The sequence below is a fragment of the Sinohyriopsis cumingii genome, chromosome 11 (assembly GCF_028554795.1).
Source record: "Sinohyriopsis cumingii isolate HCF-2022 chromosome 11, ASM2855479v2, whole genome shotgun sequence".
In the NCBI taxonomy this organism is placed as follows: domain Eukaryota; kingdom Metazoa; phylum Mollusca; class Bivalvia; order Unionida; family Unionidae; genus Sinohyriopsis; species Sinohyriopsis cumingii.
In genome coordinates, this window is record NC_142971.1 from 66,417,663 (window position 1) to 66,433,135 (window position 15,473).

The 15,473-nt window shown below is 37.4% G+C and overlaps 2 protein-coding genes across 9 annotated transcripts in view; one reads left to right on the forward strand and one right to left on the reverse strand.

The window, feature by feature from the left end:
* Positions 1 to 2,745, forward strand: part of LOC149788608 (uncharacterized) — a 47,262-nt gene extending 44,517 nt beyond the window's left edge. For all 8 annotated transcript variants that reach the window (XM_089974676.1, XM_089974673.1, XM_089974672.1 and 5 more), the window contains one exon: positions 110 to 2,745. In XM_089974676.1, the coding sequence (XP_089830802.1) occupies positions 110 to 1,225 (1,116 nt within the window). In that variant the 3' untranslated portion in view covers positions 1,226 to 2,745. The remainder of the gene's footprint in view (positions 1 to 109) is intronic.
* Positions 2,746 to 3,212: 467 nt separating this feature from the next.
* LOC149788609 (uncharacterized) overlaps positions 3,213 to 15,473 on the reverse strand; it is a 96,006-nt gene continuing 83,745 nt past the window's right edge. The window contains exon 12 of the mRNA XM_089974680.1: positions 3,213 to 8,754. Within this exon, the coding sequence (XP_089830806.1) occupies positions 8,539 to 8,754 (216 nt within the window). The 3' untranslated portion in view covers positions 3,213 to 8,538. The remainder of the gene's footprint in view (positions 8,755 to 15,473) is intronic.

Sequence of the window (15,473 nt, forward strand, 5' to 3'; positions counted from 1 at the left end):
GGTCTAACAGAGTTTAGCATAATGCTGGTATAGTATATTTTGATAGATGTTTAGTTACGCTTATAAGTTGAATAGGCTCATGTTAAACTTCCTGTTTCCTGTTTAACAGGAGGTTGAGGAGGTAAAAGGAAAGAAAAGGCTGGACGTTTACAGCTTAACTTGTAGACAGCTGGCGTTGGATTATGGACTTTTGGATATTGCTGAAATTATAGACGAAAAAAATGGTGACCTATTTAACTTTGTTAAGCCGAGAAAACGTGTAATCCGCTTGAGGCGTCCGAAACCCCCCACCCCTACACTGTCGCCACAGGAAGAGGGTGATACTTACGAGGAAGGGGATGAAGAAAAAATGATTGACAAAGAGAGCAACAAGGATCCGGAAGCAAGAGAACTAAATTCAAAAGATATGGATGGCCGGCAGAAAACTGCCATGGACAGTGATTCTGGACTTCACACCGCCAACAAGGACAATAATCTAGAGCAAGGTAGGAATTCTTCGTCAGTTGCAAATTCGTACACGGGATCCATATCAGACATTCCAAGGAGATACGGACTAGATGAAGGATACGAAACAATGTCACCCAAAAGTTCTCCGAGGTGTTCACCTTTAAATAGCAGAACTGGAGCCAGCGACTACGTCAGTGTCCGTGGGACCAAGGCTTCAATTTCGCTCCTAGGTTACACACGAAATAGGCTGCCAAAGATTAATCACCACTCTGCTCCACAAGAAACAGGAGTGACCGACAAAAAGGTCGAAACGGTTGGAAGTTATGCATGGGAGAGCAAATTTTGGCATAGAAAAGTTCCAAAACGGTTACCTGAAGACACTGACATCACTGAAAACACACGGGATAGAGTTAGAACAAACAACCCATGGGTCGCTGCAAAGAATGAAGGTTTTGATCAATACACAACAAGTGATAACGTTCGAAACGGGTCTGTTAAGAAATTTATACAGAAGGACATAGTTCACAAGTCGAAAAACAACAGGACTGGACATTTTGTTGAACGATCGCATGCACAGAAAAGAGGGTCTCTTCCAGACATAGCGCGAAAACCAGACAAAGGCAACAGTCATATAAATAGCGCCAGTATAGTTCCAAAGATTTCATATTCAACAGCTTCAATGGGAACTCCTCTAAAATTCAATGCGAGTTCGCCTTTACTAGCCAATACAGAAGTGCGAAATTCTCCATTTCTTGCAAATAGAAATATAAGAAGATGATCGGCCGGTTGGAATCACTGTTTACGTTTATCCCTGAAAGATTAAACTTTTTTTTTTAAATTAAGTGGATACAGTGTAAAATGGTAAATTTCAACTAGACATGATTGTATTGAATACTTTTAGATAGATGATAAATTGAATTTTTTGCGATAATGCAGCGATACATACCATGCAGATTAGCATGATTAAAAACTTGACATCTTCTCATAATGGTCTCATTCACAATCTAATAGGTAGAAGACATTATATATATATATATATATATATATATATATATATATATATATATATATATATATATATATATATATATATATATATATATATATATATATATATATATATATTGCACTTTTGGGATGCTAGAAGAACCAAAATAGTTTGAATTTTCTATTATTCCTTACTCCCCCATGAAAGACAATGGATCACTCCAACCTTGCTGTATTCTAACATTAGCACTGACATCATTGCTTTACGTGCAGTGGTTTCTGCATTTCCGTAAACAAATTACATTAGGGTTCTAAAGTTCAAGTAAAGTTGGAGAATTCATTTTACAGCCCTTTCCGGTATACACAGTTTCAATTTTTCCATGCCGACATGGAAAAATAAACAGTAATGGATATTACTGATCTAGATATATCAGTCGTTTGGAATGTCGGAAATCTCTTTTAGGATCTTCCCGGTGATTATGTAGTGGATCGTAATGGAGAGAACAAATGGACCAATGCGTGAATAAAAAATCGACACTTTATGGATTCAGTTAAACGTAACATGGCGTTGGCCGCGTCACGTTCTCCAATCCTTTTGAGTTTCTAAAACAGTAATGGGTCCATTTGATCGATATTAATCAACCTTGTGACATATGTGACAAAACCTCTATAGGACCTACCTGATGATTCTTTACTAGCTGGATATAAAAAAACTGAATGGACTGAGAAAAAAGCCTACCCAATAGAGATTTCATTAAATTTAACAACTTAGTGACTTTGGAATGTGTAAAAGGTCTTTCAAATTTAAAATTTGCTTACGTAAGTTGATGTGAAAGACATTAAGCCATTATTTTCGATTGTAATAGATTAAGTCGTTAGTATCGATTGTAATATTGTAATATATTAATCCATTATCATCGACTGTAAATAAATTAAGCCACTATTATCGATTGTAAATAAATTAAGCCATTATTATCGATTGTAATAGATTAAGCCATTATCATCGATTGTAAATAAATTAAGCCATTATTATCGATTGTAATAGATTAAGCCATTATCATCGATTGTAAATAAATTAAGCCATTATTATCGATTGTAAATAAATTAAGCCATTATTATCGATTGTAATAGGTTAAGCCATTATTATTGATTGTAATGGGTTAAAACATTATTATCGATTGTCATAGATTAAGCCATTATTATCGACTGAAATAGATTGATTGATTACATTTATTGTATTAAGCTTCCGTTTATGACACCGTTTTGTTTAAATTATTGCGTATTAGATTCAATAAAATATAAGGAACATAATTGCCGATTAATCGTGTAACTTTGTTATTCTCTCTCTCTCTCTCTCTCTCTCTCTCTCTCTCTCTCTCTCTCTCTCTGGGTGTTGTGGTAGCCTGGAGTCTCAAAACAGAGCAGTATAAACATCGGAAAACATTATATTTATGACTATCCGTTTTAATTATACAGTTATGAAGAAATAAAACACTGAAACTAAAAATGTAAAATGGCGAAAATTACTGTTGTTTCTGCAAGTTGTGTTCTTAAATATTACAGAACTGTCAATAGTCCTTACGTGTCATAAGTGAGATAAGAAACCTGAGACGCCCCTCCCCCCACCCACCGATGCTCTGTAGTTAGAAATTGCACCAGACACTAGTTCAATGCATCTCCTGACTCGTGCTTTAGAAACAATATTTAGCATAAATTCTTGCTACTGAATCTAAAATTTACGGTAACTATTCTGAAAACATATACAATAAAGACAATAGAACATTTTTAAAATTTGATATTGATGAAAACACATCAAAAATCATTTTTATAAGAATGCGGAATGACATTTATGTTCTTATCACAGTCGAGCTTCATGTAGTGAAACAAATTAGTAACGTGAAGAAATATTAAGAAAGAGAAGTTCTGCACTGAAAACGCGATAATACACGCCTACTATAAAATAAATAAAGACCTGCAACATGAGTGTGCTCGTAGGTGAAATTTACATGTTCTGAACTTTGACCCGGAGGAGGTCTATGTTATTTGCACTGTACTGGAATATTTCCACTACAATGAATTGCATTAATGGTAAATTATTTCTTACAAAAATAATAGAAATTGAAAAGTCTTCAATGCCACATTCCTGCTTCAAAATTCAGACATATACATTATTAATATCCATTAAATACACATTATATGTTCAAATTTCGTCAGCACATACAGAAAACGAACCTTGTCTCTGCCAATGAAATTTGATCCCTTGCCAGACATTCCACCATCCAAACTATCTGCATACGATTGGTTATGTTAGTACCATCTTACCCTTTATCCCCACGTGAGCTCATTTTATTCGACGATGTATCATGCGGAATCCAATTAGATTTTTTTTTAAACGTACTGAGAATTTTGCAAGCGACAAACATATCATGTACATAAAATCAATTGAAATTCCCAGATTATAAACTTTTACTCAGGTTGATACCAAACTACGAACAGTCTCAAGAATGGATACCAAAACAGAAGCGATTAGCGCGTAAGAATTAATTAGGCCTCATTTTAACTAAAATTCCTCAAAATATTCCTCGAATTATGCGACATTTCCTTATCTTTCTTAGATTGTTTATGACAATACTTGCATTTTTGCCAGATATCGATTGAAGGATGAAAATTAACTATTTAGTTGTCAAACTGTACACCATAGAAACCGAGTTAATTAATGACTTAAATTTAAGGAAAATCTTCAAATTTTTCTCAGAATTAAGACAAGACTGATTAAATGAAAATTCAGTCTCTTATGATCATCAATCCTTAATGCCTGCCTAGTGCCCAAGGAAAAACATACACTTCCAAACCTAGCAATAACACAAATATTCTCAAATGTCAGTTTGGGGAAACAAATGTGAGATGTCCGCTGCACAAAAATTGTCAGAGAAATATGGAAGATGCAAGCGCTAACTTATGATAATGCGTATTGCTGGCACATTGGTCCAGTAAAAAAGCCTTCGTTTACGTTTTTCTTTTTCTTGATCACTCTCATGATTTACTCTGTACCCGTATGTCAGCATAAAATGAAAAATTCAGAAAAGACGACGTAGCACAGTATCACAGAAGAAAATAACATCTAATACAAAAGCATACCTTAAAATACTTCTTTTCGACGTTTATCAAAGAAATAATTATTCATAGTAACTACACAACAATTGCTTTGCAAAGAACCCAAAACATGCACCAATGCACAACTTTTCATGCTGTCACGCACTAATTGCAATTAATATGAATACTTCGTGCGACGGGCAACCTTGTGGGTGTGAAATGCCAGAATGTGACCATCACTTAGCCGTTAATATTTTTAAGAAGACTATGGCATATGTTATTTGTATTTACGTCTCGGTTTAATGCTTTATTAAATTTTAGTTATTTATTAGGAGTCGATGTCTGGAAGATATTTATCAAACTCATTAATTAGCCAATTTCTTGGAGCCGAGGTCATAAAGTGTAGTATTTAGGGGATTTTATTGTAGAATGGATTTGTTTCTTAAAATGGACACTCATTAATTTCGTTACATACAGAATTCTCATATAATAATGATTATAATGTATAAGTGTTAGTAATCTGAGATAGGAATAATTTTTTATATTAAAAGCGTGGGTTCTGTTTTGTGGTACACGGTGGGCATCTTTGGTTCGGACAGGCTTACTGATTAATTACACAAATGTGACACAGAAACAAAACCCCAAACTAACAAAGAAATAACACGCAAATGAGAATTCAGAATTTCGTGATGTGTTGTGACCCTAGTTTAGTTTAATGACGACGACAGGAATGTTAGCAAGAACCAAATAACAAACTGTCGTTCGCGATGGCCAATGTAAGGGAGGTAACTCGTACAGAGTATGATTGGTTTGCTCGTGATCGAAGGTATGAAACAAGTCTCTAGTTGGACAACTGGTGGACAGGTCTATACTTGTCTAATCAAAAAGCGATATCAATACGCCAATAAAATCCAGATGTAACTGCATTGGTTTAACATGAAACGCGTTTGAAGTGTAAGAGTAAATTTTTAACATAATATTGTCATTTCTTTGAAACTATAGTAGTGATAGTTTCGCAAGTTTACGCCCCTCTGCGCATGTTAACTTCGGTAAGAATCTGAGCATACTTTTTTTAAAGGTTCTTTCATTTTTTATTTCTTCTGTTTTTTGTTGTTGTTGTTGTTGAGAGAGAGAGAGAGAGAGAGAGAGAGAGAGAGAGAGAGAGAGAGGTCCTTATTACAATAACCATTTATAAAATTCTGTAAGTGATAACCTGGTCTCATTAAAAGAAACCCCGAAATTCCTTCCACAATTTCCCAGCTGCAGATTTTCAATAATGTTTGAACTGCACTTCTGAGTTTGCATTGAATTCTTCAGTGTAAACCAAGTTATGTATGTACAAACTAAAGGTTTAAAATTTGAATGTGTTACATCTTTTGTTGGCTTATCTTTACCAATGGGGCATCGTTTTGCTAAGAATGTGATATAAAATAAAATAACCAACCACGTGTATTGATGTCGGATACTAAAAATCTACCCTAGGCAAAGCCCCGTTATTGTCCATGAATTATGGGCCAAATTGGAGGGATTTCCCAAATCAATACATAATTAAGAACCGCTCTGGTGGGATTTCCTACATCAATACACATGACAGAGTCTAATAATCCAACGTCATTCCAAAATTCATAAAAGCTCTAGCATAAATCTACACACAATTGGTCAGTTCTTTTGCAATATTAAATTTATATATACTCATTAAATCTTTCTTTCGTCTAAAAATTACATTCAATATATTGCTACTTTAAAGTATGCACAACTGTACAGAGTATGGAAATAACAATGATAAAATATGGTATTCTTCAAAAGAGAAAAATATGATTTGCTACAAAAGAACGATTGTACTCTATATAGAAGCATGCATTGGTTGAATAGACAAGAAAAACAGTCCAAGTCTACGACAATTTTACAGTGCGCCACGTCACACATCACAACTTAGCGTTATCGAACTCTCATCGCTAATTTGTGCATCTTTAAAATGATGGGATAATGATGAAATATTAAATCATAGCAGGCAATTCTTTACTTTCTAATTCAACAAAGTCTGCTAAAACTATGCAATAACTACTGTAACCGATATATAATTTATTCCTGTGCGAAGACAACAAATTATATGTGCTTTATAAAAGTGATTTGTACATTATATGAAACCTTGAAGTTCAAACGATGAGAAACGTGCAGGTCTAAAGTAACATTATTTGCATACAAGTAAGATACGTGAAATAGTAAATTGATACAAAAGCTACATAGAAGATACCAGTCTCTTGCATGGCTCATTCAAAAGTACTGTAACTAACGATGGGTCATGAAATAACGATATATATATATATATATATATATATATATATATATATATATATATATATATATATATATATATATATATATATATATATATATATATAGTCAACAAATTAACAGCTTATTAAGCGCAGCAATTATTGTTGCGTCATTTCTTTTTCGGAATTAAAAGCAATTTCGACAATACTCCATCAATATTGATAGTAGGGGTGAAACGATTACTCTATATATCGATATTTTTCCACATATTTTTCTTAACGATACAAGAGGTAGACACTCGATTCAAGACGATATTTTCTCTATTAAAGTTAGTTTATTTTCATGAGTCGTGAATATTTATAGCTCGTTTGCTTTGTTATTCTTTACACGATAATTCATCTGAGATAGCTGTATGTATGCATTTATTGATGTCAGTAACAAAGTAACAAATATTAACAACACCCACTCGTCTTCTACAAATTAGCATGATTATGGTGACTAACTCACATGGTTTGATATATGCCACCTCCCCTGCTCTAATTCCATGCTGGTTATTTTACCCTGTCCGAATGACCATTTGCTTAGAACACAACAACGTAAAGAAGACATTCCAGATTTGTTCCCCGTATGATTTTAATGCCTTACTGACCATTTAATACACACTTTAACCAAAGTTTCGCTGTTCCGTCACATCTTAATTACTTTTATGGTAAGCTAAATCTACACTATGGGCGTGTCACGCAGTGAGAAACATGTTACGTTTAGTTCTGATTAGTGGTTATTCTTTCTTCCTGTCCAGAGTAAGACAATAACCACCAATTAGAACTAACCGTAGCATATTCACTGCGTTACACACCAAAAGTATAGACATCCAAACTCAACTGAAACAGATACAAAACAACATAGAAACTTTGAACAAAGCTGGCTATGAAATGATCGGTAAGGTACTTAAATCATAAAATGAGAACACATTTGGAATGGGTTCTTTTACACTAATAAACGTCAAATCAGCGACTGAACGTTCTAACGGGATAGCAATGAGCACTGAATCGGTCAGGGAGCAGATTCCAAAATGCGCAAATTATAGTCATCTTGCTAATTTGTAGAAGTGGGGTGGGCGTTGTCAACGATTTCCTTTTCACACACAGAAATGAGTGTATAAGTCCGCATCAGTTGTTTTGCATGTGCAGGAAGTACTATGTGAAGCATTTGGTTGTTAGTCATTTCCATTTGCATACTCGGACTTGTTGTAGATATGAATTGTCTTACACGAGGAAATTACACAGTTTATTTTGTTATGAAGATAACACCTTAATGCCTTCCAAATTTAATTGAAGAGATGAACTTGGTACTAAACTCTCTTAAAACCATTCCTGAATTGCAAAACAAAGGGAATCATGGCCAAGAAGAGTTTGCAGCTAAACAAAAGGAAGAACATGAACTGGTGTACAGCGTTGAATAAAAACCACTGACACTTACAGGTTGTCGTTTTGGAAATGTTTATATAAATCGTCTCAAGGAAGAGAATGCATATGCACATATAAGCATATGTCTAGCTGTAATTTGCATACTAGAAATGTAACCAAAATGCCAGCACATAAAACGGCACTACCCTACTACCGAGAGACCTACTAAAAGTGAAAAGAATATCAGTCTGTTATGCGTATCTATACTGTATCGTATCGTAAGCCATATATCGTGAATCATATCGATATGTGGCAAAGGTGTATCGCTTCACACCAAATTGACAGCACGAATTTCACAAATTTTAGACGGGTTGATGGTGTCCCCATCATTCCAGAAGAAGAATACGATTTCCGCACACAGATCGGCGCTGGGACAGTTGCAGGTTAGAGCACATTCTGTGCCGTATGCTGCCGTTACTGCGGTGCAGAAGCGAAGTCCACCATAGAAGTTATTAGTCAATGGCGCAACATCTGGAAACGCTACCTGAAAAGAAAATTTAAAAAGTTGCAAATTGGTTTGTGTGACTTAAAACCTACACAAATTATATAAGTCCGGCTGAAGGTAGAGAGTCAAAACAAAAATATAATCAAATGAATTTTAAAAAAATATTTATCGGCCATTTCTTCATCTTATTCATGTTATAATAACACAGTTGTGTTTTATATACTGTATTTGGCCATGAAACTTGATTTCTCATGGCGTGGGTTCGAATCCTGCAGGCGACAATTTTTTACTACCACTTTTTCACATATTTAAAAGCTTAGCACTGAGTCTGATCTAGTCATACAGACCTTTGTATGCTATCTGTTCTCAATACGTTACGAAACTAATATAATGACAATATTATAAATCCAAGAGTTCAAAAGAGGTAATTAATTAGGCCTGTCATTCGTATGGTGAGTGATTCGAATACTGAAGATTTGTTGTTGTTGTTGTGCGTTTAACGCCATTTTTCAGCACTCGATAGGCTATACATGGCGGCCAGTATTAATGGTGGAGGAAGAACCCGGGAAAATCCCGGAAAGAACCACCGACCCACGAGAGAATACTAAAGATAAAGCATCCAATAAATAGTGGTAGCGAGTAATACATTTTTTTCACCATCAACATCTTGTAGAACAAGAAGAGGACTATAAATAAATCAAACGTTTTTTGAAGTATTAAGACCCTAGTTAATTTTCTTTAATATAAATTAAACTCAACCTGCGTATTCCTGGTATTTTGCTGTCACTGCGACATGATATTTCACATTGTATACGACTTCTCAATCTGTTCTTTTAATGACGCGTTAGTCTACACACTTTCTTATCAATAACACACAGCCAAGTCACAAACAAACTCCGCCATTGCCGGTCCCAAGCCCGGGTGTAAAAAGAGGAGGGTTAGGCGTGGGGCTAGCAACTCGACACTGGAAAACCTAACTTGCTACAAAAAAACGCCAACAGAAGAAAAACCAGAAAATGAAAGCCTGAGTGAGGAAGGGTCTTCTGGAAGTTTATGATGCTATGTGGTGAAAGCCGCGACCCCGCGGTAGCCATAAAGCAGACCACCCTTTTATAAAATAGGAGAATTAACATCTCAACATAGAATGTGATGACAACGTATGAGGCAGGAAAAACAGCACAGGTAGCAGCAGAGATGAGGAACTACAACCTATCCTTACTGAGCATTAACGAGATAAGATGGATACAATCTGGACAAAGAAGACTGGTGACAGGAGAGATGCTACTTTTTTTAACCCTGGTCTAGGTAAGATCAACACTGAAATATGCAAAGACCATCCCTAATACTATTGACGAGGCGTACCAAACCGGGCACATCGACCAGCAAATGAGAAACTACTTGAGCCCAGAAAACCCAAGGGCAGGTATATTTTATCTTCCACCAAAATTCCACATAAAAGGAAACCCCGGCAAACCTATAATCTCCGGTAATAGGCATCCTAAAGAAAGGATATCAGAATATCTGGATCATTTTATGAGACCAAATGTCCACAAATTATTATCATATCTTCAGGACACGACAGATTATCTCATACAAAGCAAAGCAAGCGAACCATTACTGCCAGATACATTGCTTGTTTCTTTAGACATCACATCTTTGTATACTAACATACCGCACAACGAAGGGATACAGGCGTGTATAGAAGCATAGGAAACTAGAACTGTAGACAATCCACCCACACACTTCCTAGTCCAACTCCTGGAGCTTGTCCTAAAACTCAATAACTTTGAATTTAATGGAGAAAACAATCCCCAAATTAACGAAACCACAATGGGTACAAAAATAGCCCCTTCATCTGTTAATATTTTTTATGGGAAAACTTGAAGGGTCAACATTTATCATCGGTTGAACTTAACATCATACTGGTGGGTACGCTTTATCGATGATATAGAAATGAAGTGACAACATGGAAAAGAAAGTCTTGATGATTTCATATCAAAGGCAAACAACTTCCATCCCTCAATAAAATTCAAGGCCAATGTCTCCAACTGAAATCACGTTTTCCTGGACACAACAACCAGACTGGTAGAAAACAAATTCCATACAGACATTTACTGCAAACCAACCGACAAACACCATTATCTCCTCCCAAGCAGCTGATATCCAAAACACGGCATTAGCAGCATCCCATATAGCCATGCACTGAGGATACGCAGACTTTGCTTCGACGATGAAGCATTCATAACGAGGTCTGAAAAGCTATTTAAACATTTAATTTACCGAGGCTACGACAAAGACCTGATTACGGAGGCAACCGAAAGAGCTAAACGAACAAACCGCGATGACGAACAAACCTACTAAAATATGGAAAGAAGGAAAAGGCGGGTAGGACACCATTTGTTTTGTCCTACCATCCAGACAACCCCAAAGTAGGTAAAATCATTGGGAAAGACTTGACCCATCTTGGAATCGTCGGACGCACTAACGTTAATCCTCCCTAAAGAACCTGCAGTCGCCTACCGGAGACCAAAAACCATCAAGGACATCCTAGTCAGGGTGAAGCTAACGCCAATCACTAATCAAGACCACCCTAATCAATCTGGTCCCTGTAGCGATAAAAGTTGCAAAACCTGTCAACATATGATAGAGACCAGACCATTTTCTTGCACAGTGACTAGAGAAAAATTAAACATACATGGTCCGAACAAAACGTGAAAAACAGAGAATGTCATTTATCTCATAACATGTAAGATCTGTAGCCTTTAGTATGTCGGAGAAACTGAAAAGCTACACAAAAGGATCAACATTCATAGATCGGATTGGATGAGAAAGAAGCTGTATAGAAGGCCGGTCGCATAATATTCCTCCTCCCCTGGCCACACTTTCAATGATATAACACTTATTGCAGTTGTTCACAACCCGAACTTGTGTCCCCACACCAGGAAAGAAAAGGATATCTTACTGGATATGCCGTCTTAAAACACTGAAACCAAGCGGTTTAAACCAAGAAGACTAGAAAAAGACAACTATGCACAAATACAATTATCTTTGCATCCGACACATTTTCTTTTAAATAATTCTTTAAATTTGCTTAATAGGCTATGACAACTATAACAATGAAATATCCGGGATATAATTTGCACAATACATTACATAACATAACATATGTCAGTAGTGAAGGGGGGCACTTTACGGTCAATGGGAATTAGCATTACAAGACCCCTTGGGCAAGATTACCGTCAAGGGAAATTTAACATGGAGAAAAATCGTGGGTAAGATTACCGTCAAGGGAAATTAACATGGAGAAAGAAAAAATCGTGGGGCACTTTAGCGTCAAAGGAAATTAAACAGGGTGGGCCTTTATAGCGTCAAGGGCTTTTACTAAAGTGGGCCTTTATAGCGTCAAGGGAAATTGAACATGGGATTTTTTTTTTTTAAATTTTTTAAAAAAGGGGTAGGCAATTCAAAGACTATCTCTTTTCGAGATATATGGCTGGCCCTGAAAAGGGCCTTTGGATTTATGTTAATGTATTCATAAACATAAATGGCACCGCATTGGTCTTCTTCTTGTCCTTAGGCTGCGTCTTACTGTTGGTCCGTACATCAGCACTCTTTTCAGGCATCCTTGTCTTTCGACGTAGATCCTACGTATCCACAGGCTGGTGTTTGTCCTGTGGACAACGGTCCACTTCGATCGGACATACATGAGCAAGTCTGTCCGAAACATCATGGAAGACACAAGGGTGGATGACTCAACTGTAGTCCACATCTTGAAGCGACGAGAACAGGTGAATCAATGCATTGAACGGCGCTTATTTATAGGTACAGGAAGGATTGAAACGGATTGAGTTCATTCACCAATCCGAACACGCGTTACAGAATTCAGTCAGCCCGCATCCAATCCGAAGAGAGCAGTCTGTGACGTCACGTAGTCTATATAGATTCGCTAGCGCTTGTGTGCAGTCAATCCATGCGACAGTGATTCAACATGACGGAAACTTAGAAAACGATCCATTGGGGTGCACCAGCAGGGGAGACTGTCCAAGGGAACTCGGACTTACTTTCAGAAGAGGTGAATTGGGATTTTGTGGATTTTCTCTCCTCGCAAGAATTTGTTCCGGAACCTTCGTTACCTTCTTCATTACCGCAAGTGGAAAATTTTAGACAGAGACAAAAAGAAGAATTGGAGAAATTTATACAACGACAAAAGGAAGCGGAACAGGCTTTTCTCCTACAGCAACAGCAACAAGAAGAAGAGGTAAGAAAAAAACAACAGCAGCAACAGCAAGAAGAAGTAGCAGCAAAGAAACAAGAGGGTGAAAATCAAACGGTCACGGTACTGTTGGACATTTTAGCGGAGTTAAGAAGTCTGAAACAAATGTATCAGACTTCTTTATCACGACCAAAGAGAATACGACCTTCCCGAGCTAAACACGTCAACCCTGTGACTAAGCCTACCGTACCACCCTTAGTGATTTCAACCCAATCATTATCATCATCATCAACATTACGCAGTCCAGAAGTAGGCCTTGGCCGTGGCAAAGGCATAAGGCAGTTAAAGTTGATTGCTTAAACTCACCCCTTCACCATGAAGAAAAAAGGCCCTTTTCAGGGCCACCCACATTTCTCGAAAAGAAATACAATTTCAATTTGCCAATAACTCAAAAAAAAATAAACCCCACCCATTTTACCCTTATAGTACGTGTCTGTGTATGAGTGCGTGAGTGTAGCTTCTTATTTTAAAATCACAACTCAAAGACACTTACCTTATATCATTCATTTATTCTTTTCTCCATTTTTTACAATCCAATTCACAATTCACAACACATCACTTTAATAAAAAGTTCATTGACTTCTTCTTTCTCCTTGTTTACTCTCTCTGTTTTTTAAATTTCTTCACCGTCTTTTCCTCATTTTCTTCCCTTCTTCTTTTCTTCTCCTGTTTCTTTGCCTCTTGTAAATAGAATTGTCTTTTTTCTTCCTCTTCTTTCTCTGAAGAATCCCTCTCTTCTTCCGAAGAATCCCTCTCTTCTTCTGAAGAATCCTTCTTTTCTTCTGACTCCTCTTGTTTCTTTTTTGGACAATCTGGAGACCAATGTCCTTTTTCTTTACAATAATAACAGGTATCTTGACTTTTGTCTTTTTTAGTCCCTGTTTTTGTTCGTTTTTGACGGTCTGGACACTCTGAAGACCAATGCCCTTTCTTCTGACAGATATAGCAAGTATCTTGACTTTTATCTCTAAAGGAAGGAGAGTAGTCCGTAGGCTGGTCTGAAGAGAATTTTCTAATGACCCCTCGCAAAGCTCTGACGAAACGTTCCATCTGGTTAGTCTCTTCCATCGTTGTGCTCGGCTTGAGAGTGAAATGAATAGTGAAAGGACAAGACACACACCCTTTTATATACGTTGGTCTGCTATGACTATAAAGTAGCTTATGGTGTTTGAACTTGAGTCATTTGACTTTTTGCTTTCAAGATGAAACGATCCCATTCATTCGAGAAGAAAGAAGAAGAAAGAAGTAAGAGGCAGAAACGTGATCTATCGCCTCGTACCAGGGCTGAAATCTTGGCACAAATTCATGCCAGTGATTTTGAAGAGGACATGAGTGAACCAGAATCCAAACCCTCTAAACCAAGTTCACCACCCTTAGTCAACCCTGAAAAGTACTATTCCATTCGAGAGACGGAAAAGCGCTCCTCTAGAAAATTTAGAACCACGGCTTACAAATACACGGTGAAGTTTAAAGATTTCAAGGCTGAAGTGCCGTTGGAGAAAGCAGAAGTGTTCATCACTGGGGTGTGGGATTCTTTGCTCACTTCACTCAAGCAACAATGTCAACCCAAAGAAGACGATCGCTTGAGACTTTCCATACAACACGACGGTTTGAAATCCCCTGTTTGGATCGAGTTTAGCACCCCGCCAGAATTGACTGCTTCCAAAGTCATGGACAAGATTCAACACGTGCAACAATCTAATGACCAGTTTGACATCACCGATGGTAAAGCCACACTGGATATGACCCACGTCTCTCCTCCTCAAGGGACTGGACGCAAAAAGATGTTATTGGTGGACGACCTTCGCAACACCAAAAAGAGTCTCGTCCGAATTCGCAACCCTCATGACCAGATGTGTTTAGCCCGTGCCATCGTGGTGGGACGAACCTATGCCAACAAGAACGACACGGTAGAATGGAAAAGAACCTGGAACACTATTCAACAATCGGACCGAGCCAAACAACGAAACGAAGCAGAACTCCTGTTGCAACAAGCTGGCCTGTCCAAAGACACACCCTGTGGCATTCCTGAGATGCAAAAATTGCAAGATGTCCTAGCTCCACGATACACCTTGAAAGTGCACCCTCAAGAAGTGCGCGGACCTCTATTGTTTCGAGGGCAAGACTTTAAGGACGGAAAATACATTCACGTCTATTATCACGATGACCATTTCGATACGATTACCACTATCACTGGATTCCTGGGATACAGTTATTACTGTGAGAAATGTGACCATGGTTATAACAATCGAGAGCAACACAAGCATTGTGGATCGAAATGCACAGGATGTTTGGCCTCTTCACCCTGTCTGAGCGAAGAACCAGTGCCTTGTTCAACTTGTCTGCGCACGTTTGTCAGCCCTACCTGTTACCAACAACATCTGAAGACGCAAGGTTCACAGAAGAAATGTGCTTGTCAACTGCTGAGATTGTGCTCTACGTGTGAACAAGTCATACGTACCAATAATACCAAGGCACACGTATG